The 15,495-nt window shown below is 34.2% G+C and overlaps 1 protein-coding gene across 1 annotated transcript; it reads right to left on the bottom strand.

The window, feature by feature from the left end:
• Window positions 1-1,660: 1,660 nt before the first annotated feature.
• On the bottom strand, window positions 1,661-8,744 carry LOC149789905 (uncharacterized). The gene is made up of 6 exons (XM_089973377.1): window positions 8,697-8,744; window positions 6,759-6,838; window positions 6,054-6,139; window positions 5,672-5,766; window positions 3,794-3,898; window positions 1,661-1,981 (listed from the first exon to the last, which is right to left on the bottom strand). The coding sequence occupies exons 2-5, from the start codon at window positions 6,833-6,835 to the stop codon at window positions 3,809-3,811; spliced, it is 348 nt and encodes a 115-aa protein (XP_089829503.1). The 5' UTR covers window positions 6,836-6,838; window positions 8,697-8,744; the 3' UTR covers window positions 1,661-1,981; window positions 3,794-3,808.
• Window positions 8,745-15,495: the final 6,751 nt, after the last annotated feature.

The raw sequence follows: 15,495 nt of genomic DNA, 5'->3' as shown, positions 1-15,495 counted from the left end.
GGAGGTGTCGCTTGGATAAGTATGACCTAATTCAAGTTTATATGTATTTTACTCATAATCTCTGATTTCAGACCAATTCATTCTCCAAATGTAGTACTTTTGTTCACACTGAATGGGAGTTATAGAAGACAAGAGATCAAGGCAAAAGAATGAGCTTGAATCGATTAATGCCTGTTCACAATGAGAGGCAGATGAAAGTACAGTTTGGGTAATATTTTCTTAGAATACTTATCACTTGCAGTATTCATTTTACTAGCATTCAGATTTTAAATGATAATATTTTTCTTCTTTATATATATCTCAGAATGGAAACTCGATAAAACTTGTCTATTTATTGCAATTTTCTACCTGACAGTTACATATAGCATTCCAATTATATTATCTACAGTAGTTACTCTAAAGATAATATCGGGTATTTTAAATTATTGAAGATCATTGATTCAGATGTTGAGAGTATATGCTTAGAATACTTGTATGAGGTGTGCATGGTGGATCAAAATAGTATTAACAAAATTTACATGCTAGTGTCTGCAATGTTTTTAAATAAACGATTTTATCTTTTCAGAAAACTAATGAGGAAAACTCTGTATTAGTGGAGACAATGACTCTATATGTAGGCCACATGTTGGAAAGAGATCGATGGAAGAGTAGAACAGAATTTATATGAAACTCAAACAGCCTCTTAATGAAATAATTACCCCAATATCTGCCTTATATGGAAGAACTACCAGAAATAACTGAATGTGATGCTATTGACATTCTACTTCTAATACATGAGAATGAAATTGTGCCTTACGTTACTGTTGAAATTATCTATATTTTGTGATGATTAAAATATTGTATACTTCAATATACTGGATATCTTGTATACGTAGCACCTTCCGCTATTCCAACAAGAATGTATTACTGGCCATGATATTAAAACAGGCTTGATGATGACAGCTTCAGAACAATGCAGTTACCTTGGAAAAACATTATCAAAAAGGGATTTCAAGTTTAACAATGTAGAAATGCTACATTAGCAAGTAATATTATGGCATAGGAGAGCAATGTAGTATTGTTACTACATCAGGTTTAGAAATCACAAAACCAGTGCCTATTAATAGGGTATTGTTACTACATGGGTTTGGGGAAGAGCTATGTAGTATTGCTACAGTACTACATCTGGCTTTGGAGATCATAAAATTAGTGACTGGAAATATGGTATTGTTACTACATGTGTTTGTGGGATAGCTATGTAGTATTGTTACTACATCAGATGTTGAAGAACACAAATCAGTGCCTAGAAACAGGGTATTGCTGCTAGATGCGTTTGGTGCAGATCTATGTAGCATTGTTACTACACCAGGTTTTAAAGAAAACAAATCATTGCATCACTTTACAACTTCTTGTGCTTCTTTTTGTTAAACTTGATATTGTGTGTATAAATTTTAAAATCCCTTTAAAAAGGACAAGCAAGCAATTCCTTTTTTATTTTGACAGCCATTAAATGTGAAAACAAATGTCTTTACATTACAACATACATTTTGAGACCAATATATTTCTGTGTAAGAACGGTATTCATCTTTTATAAAAAGAGTTCCAAAGGTCAGTAAATCCTGTTAGAAAATATTTGAAAGGACGAGTGATCTACGTTTTATTAAACGAACAAACACAAGGCCTGAGAGAAGATCTTTAATTTGATAATATCAAAGTTACAATAATGAAAGATATTGTTGAAAATGTAAGTCCTAATTCAGCAAAACTATAAAATATAACACTGATGTCAAAACAAGGATGCAGAAGTTGATCTTCTATATTCAGCAAATTTTGTAGTACCCGCAGAAAGATGTTTCGCCGTTAAAAGCTGCTGGCAAACATACTTAATCATCTAACTAACACATCTCTTGCCGTTGGGGAGATTGTTATATTGTCCACATCTCTTTGATTGTTGTAAATTGGTGGACAATCTCAGATCTTACTCTTCAGATCAGAAATTCAACTGAAATGTGAATACAAAAATATGTCTCATATTGCAGCTTTGTACAGTGAAAAACGGGATCATGTCTTTCTGTTTGATACCATTAATATTAAGCTGGTTGGCAAATACACAAATCGAGGCATAAAATTCACTATCAACGGCTCATTCAAAATAATACTGCATTTATATTAAGAAGTATGAAATATGTACAAGACTATTTTAAAATGAAAAACACTCGACGAATAGTATTTGACACAAGTTCAATGTGCTAGAGCAATACGTGTTTCTGTTTTGGTGTAAACAGGAGGACGTACAGACTTCGAAAAGAAACCAAATCGTTTAATGGATCACCTGAAGACACATACAAATCAAAAAATAATATAAACATTAGCTACATTTCTATATAAATCTTTGAAATACTACACCTTGTTAATTATACTTTATATGCTATGAACAATGACATCACAATCATTGCATTCGTTAGTATGTTCTTCTTTGTTCCATTGTCAGCTTAAAATGTTAGTGCAACAAATGAACCAAATTGTAATATCTTGAAATCAGATCAGAGTGACTGATTTGTGGTTGATTATTTAAATCGGCTGCTGACTGTGGTAGTTTCAATGACATTATTTTATATTTATAAACACATTTAATTTTGAAACCAATGGTCCATAGGTAGATAAATTAAATATATTGGACACCATCAAATTAGATTAAATTATTAAATAAACATACTTATGTAAGTAATTAAATACAAAATGCACACTCCAAAAGATTCTATTCGAAAATTCTTTATCCGCTGGTACACAAGCTTATCTCCAACAGGTAAGTTATAAAAAAAAGAAAGTAAAAGTTAAAATAAGTGAGTTTTATGTATATAGGTAATCAAATAACAATGTAGCAAGTGTAACATTAAGGTAATAATTCACTGTCCAGTGTAATCCGAACTAAGATATGCATATATATATATATATATATATATATATATATATATATATATATATATATATATATATATATATATATATATATACATCCTGATATTGCTTTTTATTTTAAAATTTAAAATTTTTTGTTTGTCTAGGTAATTATTATAAATCATCCATGGTCAGTTCACAATAGCAGCCTCTTAATGACTGTGTTTTTCGTATTAATAAAATTTAAGTCGTACCATTTTGTCCATACCATTTTGTCCTAGTACCATATATATGTGTGCGTGTGTGTGTGTGTGTGTGTGTGTGTGTGTGTGTGTGTGTGTATAAAGTTTTAGAGTTAGGATTATTCATATGGTTATGTATGTGTAAAGGTTTACCATTTCGTCTGTATTCTGTGTCTGATGATTTACATAATATTCAAATATGTTTATTCAAAGTGGCTGTGTAGACCATAATATATAAACAACACATTCAGCCAAACCATCAGGCAATCTTGAACATACATCAGATCTCGATGCTTTGCTTGCTTGTGTTTGAGGTACGTGTAAACATTCAATTTACTCAAACGATATTGTCAAACGCAAATCACATTTTATCATTTGATTGCAAACAAGCGCTCATAAAATCTGACAATGGATTGTGTAGTGTATTAAAATGCTACATGTGTTTCAAAACATACTCAAATAATGCCAGTTAATCACGAAATTGTCGATCGAACAAAATGAGATTTCACATGTATTAACATACTAGGTTTTGTTTAAATTGCTTCCTAATTTAAATATATTGTCTTTGAAAATTTGTTCGAATTGAACTTTCATCCCAGTGTATCATACATATCTCTGACACGGCGATTAGCCCGGTCAAAACACTTAAAAGATCTATCTTTCTGCCACATTACCTGTTAAGTTGAGGATTAGTAGCAGTTTTCACCAGTATAATAATAGGATGGGAAGTGGACATCAACTTGAAGACCTTCAGGCGGACACCAGTTCTTAATTGCAAACTAAAATTAAAAATACCATCTTTCATTCCGTGTTTCAGTAAGAAATAATGACGCAAAGAAGTCCACAAAACACATACAACAACGAAGGACAGGTATAGCGCATCCTTTTGTTTTACCTAAGATAGAAAGCCATTGTAAGCACTGTAACACTAGAGCCATTCCACGATACTAATAGTTTGAAACTCACACAGAAAGGTGGGGTCCAATCTTTTATAACATTTCTGCTTAAAGGGGAAGATGTAATTCTGAAATGAGATAGTGATTGTAATACTTGTCCACATTCACATTTATTCTACATGAATCTCTAATGTAATGAATACATGAAAAGTAAATGTTGTCCTAATTCTTATGTTATATGTTTAGGCTGGAAAAATACTGTAAAAAAGAAAAATAAGAATTTACGGTTTAAGAATCAAATCCAAAAATGATCCAAAAATAACCCATATGTAAAATTTAAGAAATCCTAATATTGAAGTGTTATAATGAAATCAAGTACGCGTCCCGACGAAGAATCCAAGATGGAAGGCGATAACGTATGCTGCATCCTGTATTATGTTGTGGTCTGCAGTTCCTTGTAGAAATTCAAAAAGTAACACTCCGGTGTTGGAAATCCGAATACAATTTTTAGGAAATGTCCTTGTTTAAGAATTCTGTATGAGCACACAAATATTTCCAGAGAAACGAATTAATCTTTTACAATACAAATAATCTAAAGAAAAATTAACAAACAATCATTTTACACCGCGAAAAAGTTGTTTACTTCTTTAAAACTATTTACACGTCGAGGGTCACTTAGCCAACACAGCCTCGATCTCGGTATTATTATTCTTACAATAAAAATAAATTAAAAGAAATACTTGTTGACATGACTGTTACTAATTTTGAAATAAGGTCGGAAACTAGGTCAGCTTTATATATTTACACAAATGAACAGTCAGTATCAAACTATTTAGTTGAAAAAGTATCGAGTTCCAAGTCAATAGAACTACATTAATGTGACATAATGAAATAAAAAAATAAAAATATCTTAAAACTTACAAACAGTTAAATCAGATATAAGTTAAATCAAATATGCATAAGATAATAAATACTGACCCTAAAGCAGATCCAAAACAAACACCATAGGAAAGTATATAGGTTGGTAGACAGATCACGAAGTCACAAATTCAGTGTTTAAATAAGTATGATTGGACTCACTTTCCCTAACTAATCCGTAGGCATGGAAGAGATTGAATATTTAATGTTTCCAATGATACGCTATTAATGACGAAATAATGTAAATGTTGTGTATATAATATGTCAATATAGCATGTAGATTGATGTGTTGACATACATTTCAAAAGACCATTCCCATGATCAACTGATCTACATACACTTACACTGCATAGCTTAAGACCAATCCCGTAATCCATAAGTCAATCTGCACTTACACTGTATAGCATTAGACCAATCCCACAATCAATTGGTTGGTAAACAGCTGCTTTGTCAAGCTTAAAACCAATCTCTTTCTGCATTCTTTCGCTGACACAGACACGGTACTGCTTAACAGCAAAATCCAGTTTTTATTCATCATTTGACACACTACAGAGCTTAAACCAATTCCATAGCCATTGACACTTAAAGTGCACAACTTAAGATCAACTGTTTTTGTTCACTAATATTTACACAACACAGATAAAACACACTTATATAATGTAACAGTAAATGAGTCATAGAGTGTGCTCATTTTATAATTCTGCATGCCAAGAATAACTAAACATAGCTTTTACTTACAACTGACGTGATGTCACCTTCTGTGCAAGTGACTAGATTGCAGTAGATATCCTTAGTCTCGTCGGGCTCCAGAAGGGTGTCATATACCATGCAGCCTGTAAAATTAGTAACGACGATTAATAGGATACTGATGTTTACTATGACGACTTTGCTGGTATTGTTAGTGATTGTTATAGTGATGTAACTAATAATCAAGAACATAAGTGGAAATATTAGTATTAACATCAGTCTCAGTAGCTGCAGGAGTAGTAAAATAGAAAAATATTAACTGATACATCAGAGGAGCAGCTTTAGTAGTAGAATTTTTTAAAGCATCAGAACTATAACTATCTTCAAGAAAGAACGGAAGGGAACAATAGAAAGATGTAACTGTCAAAACAACCTTCCTTGCACGAGCAGTATGCGTCAGTGTCATTGTTGCACCATTTGTTGCTGCTGTCAACACAAAATTCATTACATTCGCAACCTCTGAAAAGGGTAAAAGGTATATTAGACTTTGAATTATGTAAATGATATATGGTCATCACGGATTTTAGCTACCGATTTACTATTAACGTAAGAATACTAATGGATATATATCTGTATATCTCGGATATATATTCAGAAACTCATCTCAACGTCTTTAATTTCGCTGCTGAAAATGCAAAAAAAAAAAAAAACAACTTTAAGTATGGAAATCAGTCGAAATAGCCAACTTTGCATTGTTTCCGTTCCTCCAGAGAATCCATAAATTTAAATTATCGAAGGAACAAGTACTCTTTGACAATTATTTTGTAACATATTTGATTCTTTAGTTTCAGATTACTAAAGGTGTTTTTAAAGAAATTACCTGTCGTTTCATACATGTATTCTGCTTTTGCCAAGTGACCAAATACTTTATATCTTCAATCTATGTTCATAAAAGGAACCGTAATAACATTCTGAATACATTTTGTACCGAGATATAACCTATGGTAGGGAACGTTGGGCACGTCTATAGCAAATGTGATATATGGGTGCAGTCATATAATATCTGAGTTATTTATGTACTCAGGTACACACTGAGATGGAGTGATTACGATACTACATATAAAGTATATGCCATTACCTTTCCGGACAATCAGACAGTACATTCGATATGACGAGGGCAAGTACGAGGACTGCAGCTAAACCAAACGACTTCATTTCCTAGAACAGAGAATGCGACACTGATATAAATGTATAAATTTTGATTGTGTAAATTTCTAGTTTAGATAACCACAGTATATCTGTCACATCACCAAGCAGCTTCAACACGAAAATACTCCAAGTAGTGATTCATATTATTTTAATAAATTGTTTATGTGTAATATTTTAGACTTTCAAACACTGTACTGAAAATTAAACGGTCATAGAACTAGATAAACCATGCGTTTGTAATATTTTATTTTAGATATCCTTCGTTAATTTGCCACATTAAGACGCTGCCTTAACGTCAAAATATGTTTACCTGTGGTAATCATATTACAAGTAAACTACTCAATCACAAAAGTGCATGACGGATGATGTACTGAAAATACAATCGAGTTTTTTATATTTCTCTGTCTATTTGGTGAGTCATATTTTGTTTAAAGTACGTTGACTACGTCTTTACAGCGAACAAGAGATAACGTTAGTCATCAACCGCAGTTCTGGAAGAGCATAACATAAAGACCTTAATATATTCCGGGTGGTTAAGCTTCTGAATAAAATACGAATATGTTTTCACTTGAGTGAATGAATGAATAGTAAATGCTTAGTAAATGGGAATTATACATAATAGTATTTTGCGATTCCTTCTTCAGTATACTTGTTTATCATGCAGAGTTTGCACGTCATGCACAATTCTCTAGTGTTTACTATTCAATAACATCATGAATATTCAATGACTGACTAATAAACTCACAATTATCGAATAAAGTAAATAAGTAAAACAAGTAGTGAAAGGATAAACTCTTAAACTGATCAGCTACTTCTAATCCACGTAGCAGAATGGACAGATATTACGATGAGAATACACAAGTACCAAAAAATCTCAATACAAACATAAAAAAGTTTACACGCTTTCGAAGACAAAGTCAGTTGGTCGGATAATAAAGAAGAGGTGGAAACGTACAAGGACTCTGGAGAAGGACATCTTAGTTATCGTATCTCCATTAACCATAAAAGGAAAGATAAAGTAGTTAGAAATATTTACACAAAATCAAAGAAGAAAAGTCAACATGGATCTTTTAGCGACATAAGCCAAAGAAAAGTGGTTCGGCATAAAACAGAAAAAAGTAACCTGCATAAATAAAGGATCAATAAGTATACGCGGTTACCAAAGAAACAACTCACTAAGTTATTTTCCATTCTCTTTCCTACAAATGAGGAGTCTACAATTTCTTTACTAACCTTAATTTTAATTTTAATCAATGAAACGTAATTAACGAAGCTAAGCAACCTATTAAGTTCTTCTTCTGAATGAGACCAAATGAAGAAGAAAAAATATCACTAGACCTAGCATCGAAAAAAGGCCTTTGCAAACATCTCCTTCTATATCCTCATCATAAGCCTTTTCAGCGCCTTTAACACATATATCTTAATTCCCAAGACAAGATCAATTGTTTCGTTACAAAATGACATCGTTCTTTCCAAGACAAACTTTCAGTTACTGCAAGATGTCATCATCCATTGAAATTAGATAAGAATTCTCAAGCATCCGGCTTCTACAAGAACCTGAACTATGATATTATTCGATGAGACCATCAAGGCTATCAATATCCCATGAAAGCATTTGTACAGAAACGGTTTCTGAGCCTTGAGAGTTTAAATAAACGTCTTATGGACATTTGTATCAGGTAATAATTTGCGTGCATTCCCGACACTCGTCACATATATAAAATCAAGATATATATATATATATATATATATATGTGTGTGTGTGTGTGTGTGTGTGTGTGTGTGTGTGTGTGTGTGTGTGTGTGTGTAAGGATCATTATATTGAAAGATTAACATAGAGAGAGGATGAAGAAAGAGGTATTATAACCTGTCTCAATGTGTACTGTAGACGTGATCTCTGAAGCTTTTCCCAAACCAGAACTCGAACAACTGAACGTTTCGCAACTGTTTTGGTCTATATATACGAATGTACAATTGAATTTAGGTAGGGCTTTTATGTGCATATCGACTATAACCTTCTAACCCCATTCCCCCGGGGAATGTTCCTAATTGTGTCGTAAACATGTTTATAATGAACTTATGACTCCACCTTTAGAGGGAATGCGAGTAGATATAGGAAAAGTTCATTCACTGTCGAAAAGGTTTTGAATTATGAAAGTGTACGATAGAAATATAGAAATAATTTTAGTTTAAATCAAAAATATAAAATATAATAACAATTTGGAATAAAACAATTTGATATACACATTTATTGATATGTCAAATTTATATACGCCCTTGACGCATTAATACGAATATATAATATTGTTTCAACATTAGGCTATATTTCAACATTAGGCTATCGTTTATATATTCTCTATGTGATATCATTTTCACTGATTAATCATTAGCGTTGTAACAAAAATAGTGATAAAAACAATATTCCCTTACTAAATGAATTAAAGATGTGCAGAATTGCATCGACACGGAATAATCTCTGTTTTGGACATTCCTCTCTCTCTCTCTCTCTCTCTCTCTCTCTTGCATAAGGAATATAATACGGGAATATGGAATGAGAGAATTAGAAGAAAAACAATCTGAACTTGCGTCAAGTAACCTAGAAGCACATGGTCTCCGTAGCGGTTATGTGTAAACGTCTAATGAAATTTTAATTCAGTGTTCACATTGTCAATGACAAAATGTTACTCCAAGACTGGAGTAAAATATAGTAATATTTACATAAAGTAACTCTCGCCTATTGTTCTTGAGACGATCAATCTAATTATCGGTACAATAATTTAATCTATAACAGAAATCTTCAGAAATAGGCCAGTGATGCATACCTTTTGATTAGTCCAAACTTGATGTAATTCCATTCTTGACTATATTTAACCAATGTTTCACAATGTAACGAGACCTATTTGAAATCACTGTTGTACGCTGTAGCTCTTAATAGATAACGTCATGTTATATTATCTTCTTCACCACTAGTATTGTTTTGTAAATATAAATGTATTATTTCAGTGAATTTACCAGGAATACATTCCTAAGCTTAGCAACACTAACATTTTATCAGTGGTTTAAGTCTGTAAATTTATAAACTTATTTTGCAGGAAAATGTCTACTTTTTAGCATGCCCTTCCATTATCTGTTTTGCGATAAAGGATTTACCAAAAGTATAAGCTATTCCAATATTTAATTTGTCATCACAGTAAATGAATTCGACATTTCTAGGTGAAATACCAAATTTCATAAAAATCTTAAAAATTGTTTGTGAGGTGTTAGGCACATTGTTTGATTACTTCATTGGATTTATCACAAAGTAAATTTAAAATTATTTCATAATAGCGGTATTCCTCGAAAGTCTTAACACTGAATAATTTATGTCATTTTAATAGCAGGAGTTCGTCGATTGAGCCACACAAATTTCAGGAATTCAAGATAAGAACAGTCTTCATCGAAAACAATATTTTCAAAAGAGCTGACATGATTGGCACAGTTTTTGTTCAGGAAGATGTATACATCATTAGAAGTCTTTTAGTGAAAACCACATGTCTCTTGTCAATTTGAACATGTATTCCGCGGGTGAAAGTGTCAGCATGGTTTACAAGACAGATAGTAGCGATAACAAGTACGACTATGTTAGATCCTTTTTCCCTGTAAGTTTGATGCACGTGTTAGATTTAGTTATTTTTAGATTAAGTCACTTTAGATTTTAGATTTATTCAACTTTGGTATTAATTTAATGGAAATTGTTCCTTTCATAGAATAAGTACGAGTACGATAGTGAAGTTTTCTGTATGTATTGTGGCAAGAGTGCACGTTGAGCAATGTGGCAGTGCATCTGGTTATCAAGTGCAATCGGTGACCAACTAAACGTTTTATGTACAGTACAGCTTTTCGAAAACTGCCTGTAAACCAACAGAAGGAATATCACCGTCAGTTTACCTTTGAATCCATTTTACATTAACCTACTTTCATTAGGAATTTGACACACCAGAAAGGTCAATACTGACAAACAAATGTACGAAATATACAGGTCATATAACTGTCATATACGGCCTTTCATTCACTTTGCCAAAAACATTTAAATTGTAATCCCACGTTTAGCATTAAAGGTAGAAACATGAAGTTGTGATAGGTTGAGTATAATGACTTTAGAATAAAATAATTAAACGAAACATTACAATTTTTAATTTGTCTTACCAATTGTAATTTTAGAAATCTGAACATTTAATTTTTAAAATAAATGCAACATTGTATCGTATGTGTGGGCCTGATACTCATAATGTATGTATTGCTGCGCCGAATGCAATTAGAAATTTGGGATACTGTTTAAACTGTATCAGAGAAATTATCTATAAAGTCAGAATAAGGCTTTTATTCAAAACGTATGAACACATATTTCTAGTTGATATTTTGCCTCCAGATTATTACACTATTTGTTATGGATCAGGTAGTTATTGATGTGTTATTATAGGATGATTATATGAGGAACACATCTGCTTGTATGGCTTTCAGTAATTGTTAATAAACAGTTATGTGTTAGCTGTTGAGAACATGGAAGTAAAGACTACAGTAGAGACTATACAGTTTAGGGAGGGAAACAGTTTCTAACGATATATAAAGAAAAGGGATCAAATGTAATTTCCCCATATCTATTTAATTTGGATATAACAAAATATGAACAACAAATAAGTCTACATCTAAGTCATTCGTCACCTGCTAAATAAGAGAGGAGACTCTACACCTGAATGTTACTATTATAGTTGGTAGTGAATGGAAACAATGAGATGAGCTATATTCCAGATTTCTTGTGTAAGGTTTCAGCATGTACCTAGATATAATAATTGTGGACTCATTGTATTGACACCAGTATCTAACAAGTGTACATCGCGTTTTAATGTCATCACAACAGGTGACAACATAATAGGAAAATATATCCCCAGGCAAGCTCTACCTTACCTAACAGTGCTGCGTAACTCTTTAATGAAGACCTGGCATATTTAGGACAATCTATTGGATATTTTTTAATGAGACATTTATATCACCTTAATGAGACCTTTCTATGCTCACCTGCTTTAGCCAATCCAACTATTCCACCTTGTTCTAAATACCAGGCCAGACCTGAAAAGATATAACATGTTTTCTATAATCTTATGCAACATTCAGGTGTAGGTAAACGAAATAGGTCTGTGCTAGTAATGGAGATTAATACATTATATCAAGGGTGCAAGCACAAGAATAACATTAACCCTGCGAGAGTGACACTCGGAAATGTGAAGCAATATGCATGTATTAAGGTGTCTATTCATTAAAAAAATATAATGTTTCTAGAGCTATGTTTATCCGATCGCATGCTAAATAACTAATAAGGTACACTAGCTACGAAAACGTTGGAGGCAATGTGGGGAAAGGGATGTTTGATACCAGTATACAGTGAGCTTATTTTACATTGTACTATTTTAAAAGAAATTACAACAAGCAAGCTAGCTCATGACTTGAATAACAGTTTTGGATATTTCAAGTGCATCCACCCAATGATGATCCTACAACATCGTAGACTTTCAAAGTCTTCAATAATAAGAACCACCGATCCACGGGAATCAGCTGATGCGACAGTTTTCTCACATAACGATATAGGCCAAATAATAATAATGATAATAATGAGGAATTTGTATAGCGCCTAATCTTTAGAAGCTCTAAGCGCTTTACAACATTAAACAACACCTATAAGATAAAAAAATAATAATATTATTACAAAAACAAGCAACATGAAATTAGAAAAACATTTAAACATAAAAAACATGTTGAGAATATTTCAGGTAGGAACCATTATTAGGTCTTTAAGTTTGTTCTTGCAGTAGAAATAAGTGCGTTTTGAGAGCACTCTTGAATGTGATCACTGTGTCTTTGTGTTTACGTTCAGTGGGCAATTCATTCTACGTTGCTGGGCCCTGCTATGCAATGGAACGATGTCCATATGACTGTGTTTTCATAGTGGTAATAATGAGTATACTATTGTCAGAAGAGGAGCGTAAGTATATTGCTGGTGTGTATACATGGGTGAGGTCAAATAGGTATGTTGGACTAGAGTCCGACATTGAAATGTAGCACAGAGAACAAATTTCGTGTTTGATTCTGGATCGAATGGATATCCATTGTAGGGTGCAGAGCAGCGGGGAGGTGTGCTCTGATCGTGGTACTCTAAGTATGATCCGAGCAGCTGTGTTTTGAACTTTTTGAAGTTTCTGAAGTAGACATTGAGATGAACCAGACATAATTGAGTTACAATAGTCCAGTCTTGAAAGTGCTAATGAACACAAAAGTGTTTTAATGGCATCAACTGAAAGATATTTGCGAATTGCTTTTAATGCGTCTCAGCTCAAGATATGCAGCCTTGTATATGTTCATGATATGTTAGTGCAATGTGAGAGTACTGTCCGGAGTAACACTTATGTTTCGTACTGATTGTGTGAATTTAATGTTGGCGTTGATGATATTTATTGTTTGAGGTAAAGGATGTGAATGAGAAAGTCTTCGTGGTATGATCAGAATGGCCTCAGCTTTATCATCATTCATCTGCAGCTTGTTACAAGTCATCCATGACTTCACATCAGAAATGCGCCTCTCTACACCTTGGATGGTAGCATCAACTTCAGTTGGGTCGCTAGATTTGTATATTTGTGTGTCATTAGCGTACAATTGGCGAGACACTGGATCATGATCTATGACACTTGAGGGCGACTGAGTGTACAGAATGAAGAGAACAGGTCCATGAACAGACCCCTGTGGAAGACCACAACATAGATCAACTGGGCTGGAGTGTATTCCATTTGCAGATACAATTAGTGTCCTGTTGACCAAGTAGGACTTAAACCAGAGTAAGGCTGTATCATGAATGCCAAATACATGCTGGAGACGGTGAAGTAATTTATCATGGTCTATTGTGTCAAATGCTGCAGACAAATCAAGGAGGGTGAGAACTGTAATCTTTCCGCTATCCAACGCAAAGAGAATGTCATTAACTACTTTTAGAAGAGTAGTTTCAGTACTGTGGCAAGGGCAATATGCAGATTGTATATTGCTAAAAAGACCGTTTGAATTTAGATGAGATACAAGCTGGGATAGAACAACCTTTTCTAAGATTATTGAAATGAATGGGAGATTAGAAACTGGGCGGTAGTTTTTTAAATCGTTATGGTCTAGTGTTGGTTTCTTCAGCAGAGGCTTTACATTGGCAGTTTTGAAAAAAGATGGGAATGCCCCAGATGAGAGAGAGGTATTAATAACATCAGTTAGTGAAGGCAATACTGGATCTAAGCACTCAAGCACCAGTGATGTTGGAATTGGATCAAGTTCACATGACTTTGGTGCACTCTTCATCACGATTGTACGTACGAAATCCATAGAGACAGGTTCAAATGCTGCTAATGGTCTTAGTAGTGTAGTGGTCTGATTTCTGGGCAGTGGCAGATGCTTTATATTCTCGGGAAATGGACGCACCCGCCCATCCACGAGCCTTCTGCTGCCTTGCAGGTCGGCTTTGGTTAACCAAAGGCTAAGGGAGTAAACCCCAAAAGAAAATCCGGAGTGGAGACCCTAAGGCAGCTGGACGATGTACTACATTCCCTTCTGGCAACTCCTTGGTCTGGAGAGGGATGGGCTTCACCAGACGACTTTTGCCCAAGACACGCTGATAATGCTGGACAAATCTGAGCTTAAAATACCGGATCGGACGTCGCCAGGGTCAACAAGGACCGCGCCTGCCGTTGTCCACCTGGACGGAGGTGACAAGTGTGCTACTGGTACTATGCATAAAATCAGAGCGAGAGACAACATTGCCATCGCCACCTGGAACATTAGAACTCTGGCGCAAATTGGAAGACTCCAAGAGTTGACACATGAGCTTGAACACTACACATGGCACATTCTGGAACTATGTGAAGTTAGATGGAAATCCCTAGGAGAACACCAAACCGAAGATGGGCATATATTATACTATAGTGGAGAGTGTGACAAGTCCATAAATGGAGTAGGCTTCCTTGTAAACAAAGCCATCAAGGGATCTTCGCTTGAATGCTGCCCCATATCTAACAGAATCTTTTCCATTCGCCTGAAAGCATCTCCCTTTAACATCACAATTATCCAAGTCTATGCTCCAACTACCGATCATAATGATGGAGAAATAGAGAAGTATTACAACAAACTACAGGTTATTCTAAACATGGTCAGTAAGAAAGATATCCTCATCGTCCAAGAAGACTGGAATGCCAAAGTTGGCAAAGATGCTCTAAACGACTGGGAAGTACATTGTGGACCTTCTTGCAACGAAATTAAAAATGAAAGAGGGAGACGGCTGCTCGAGTTCGCAAGCTACAACAACTTGGTACTAGCCAATACTCAGGGACAACACAAAGTTTCACGATGCTGCACATGGCACTCACCAAATGGAACCCATCACAACCAGATCGACTACATACTGGTTCTAAACCGTTACCGATCTGGCATCAATAGAGCAAAAACAAGGACATTCCCAGGTGCTGATGTTGGGAGTGATCACGACCTCGTGATTATGAACTTCCGAGTGAGGCTGAAGAAAATTAACAAGCCAAAGAACATCAGGCTCAAATTCAACCTTGACCAACTGAAGGACCCTAAGATCTGCAAGTCATTCCAAGCCACAA

This window comes from Sinohyriopsis cumingii, chromosome 10, assembly GCF_028554795.1.
Source record: "Sinohyriopsis cumingii isolate HCF-2022 chromosome 10, ASM2855479v2, whole genome shotgun sequence".
Classification (NCBI taxonomy): domain Eukaryota; kingdom Metazoa; phylum Mollusca; class Bivalvia; order Unionida; family Unionidae; genus Sinohyriopsis; species Sinohyriopsis cumingii.
Note: the sequence above shows the minus strand (reverse complement) of the source record. Positions and strands in the feature narration are given on the sequence as shown.

Excerpts from the sequence above, each read along its gene's own strand:
- LOC149789905 (XM_089973377.1), bottom strand. The coding sequence starts at position 6,835 with ATGAAGTCGTTTGGTTTAGCTGCAGTCCTCGTACTTGCCCTCGTCATA. Across the intron at positions 6,140-6,758 it reads CTGTCTGATTGTCCGGAAAG|AGGTTGCGAATGTAATGAAT; the intron begins GTAATGGCATAT and ends TACCCTTTTCAG. Across the intron at positions 3,899-5,671 it reads AAGGTGACATCACGTCAGTT|TTTGCAATTAAGAACTGGTG; the intron begins GTAAGTAAAAGC and ends TTTTAATTTTAG.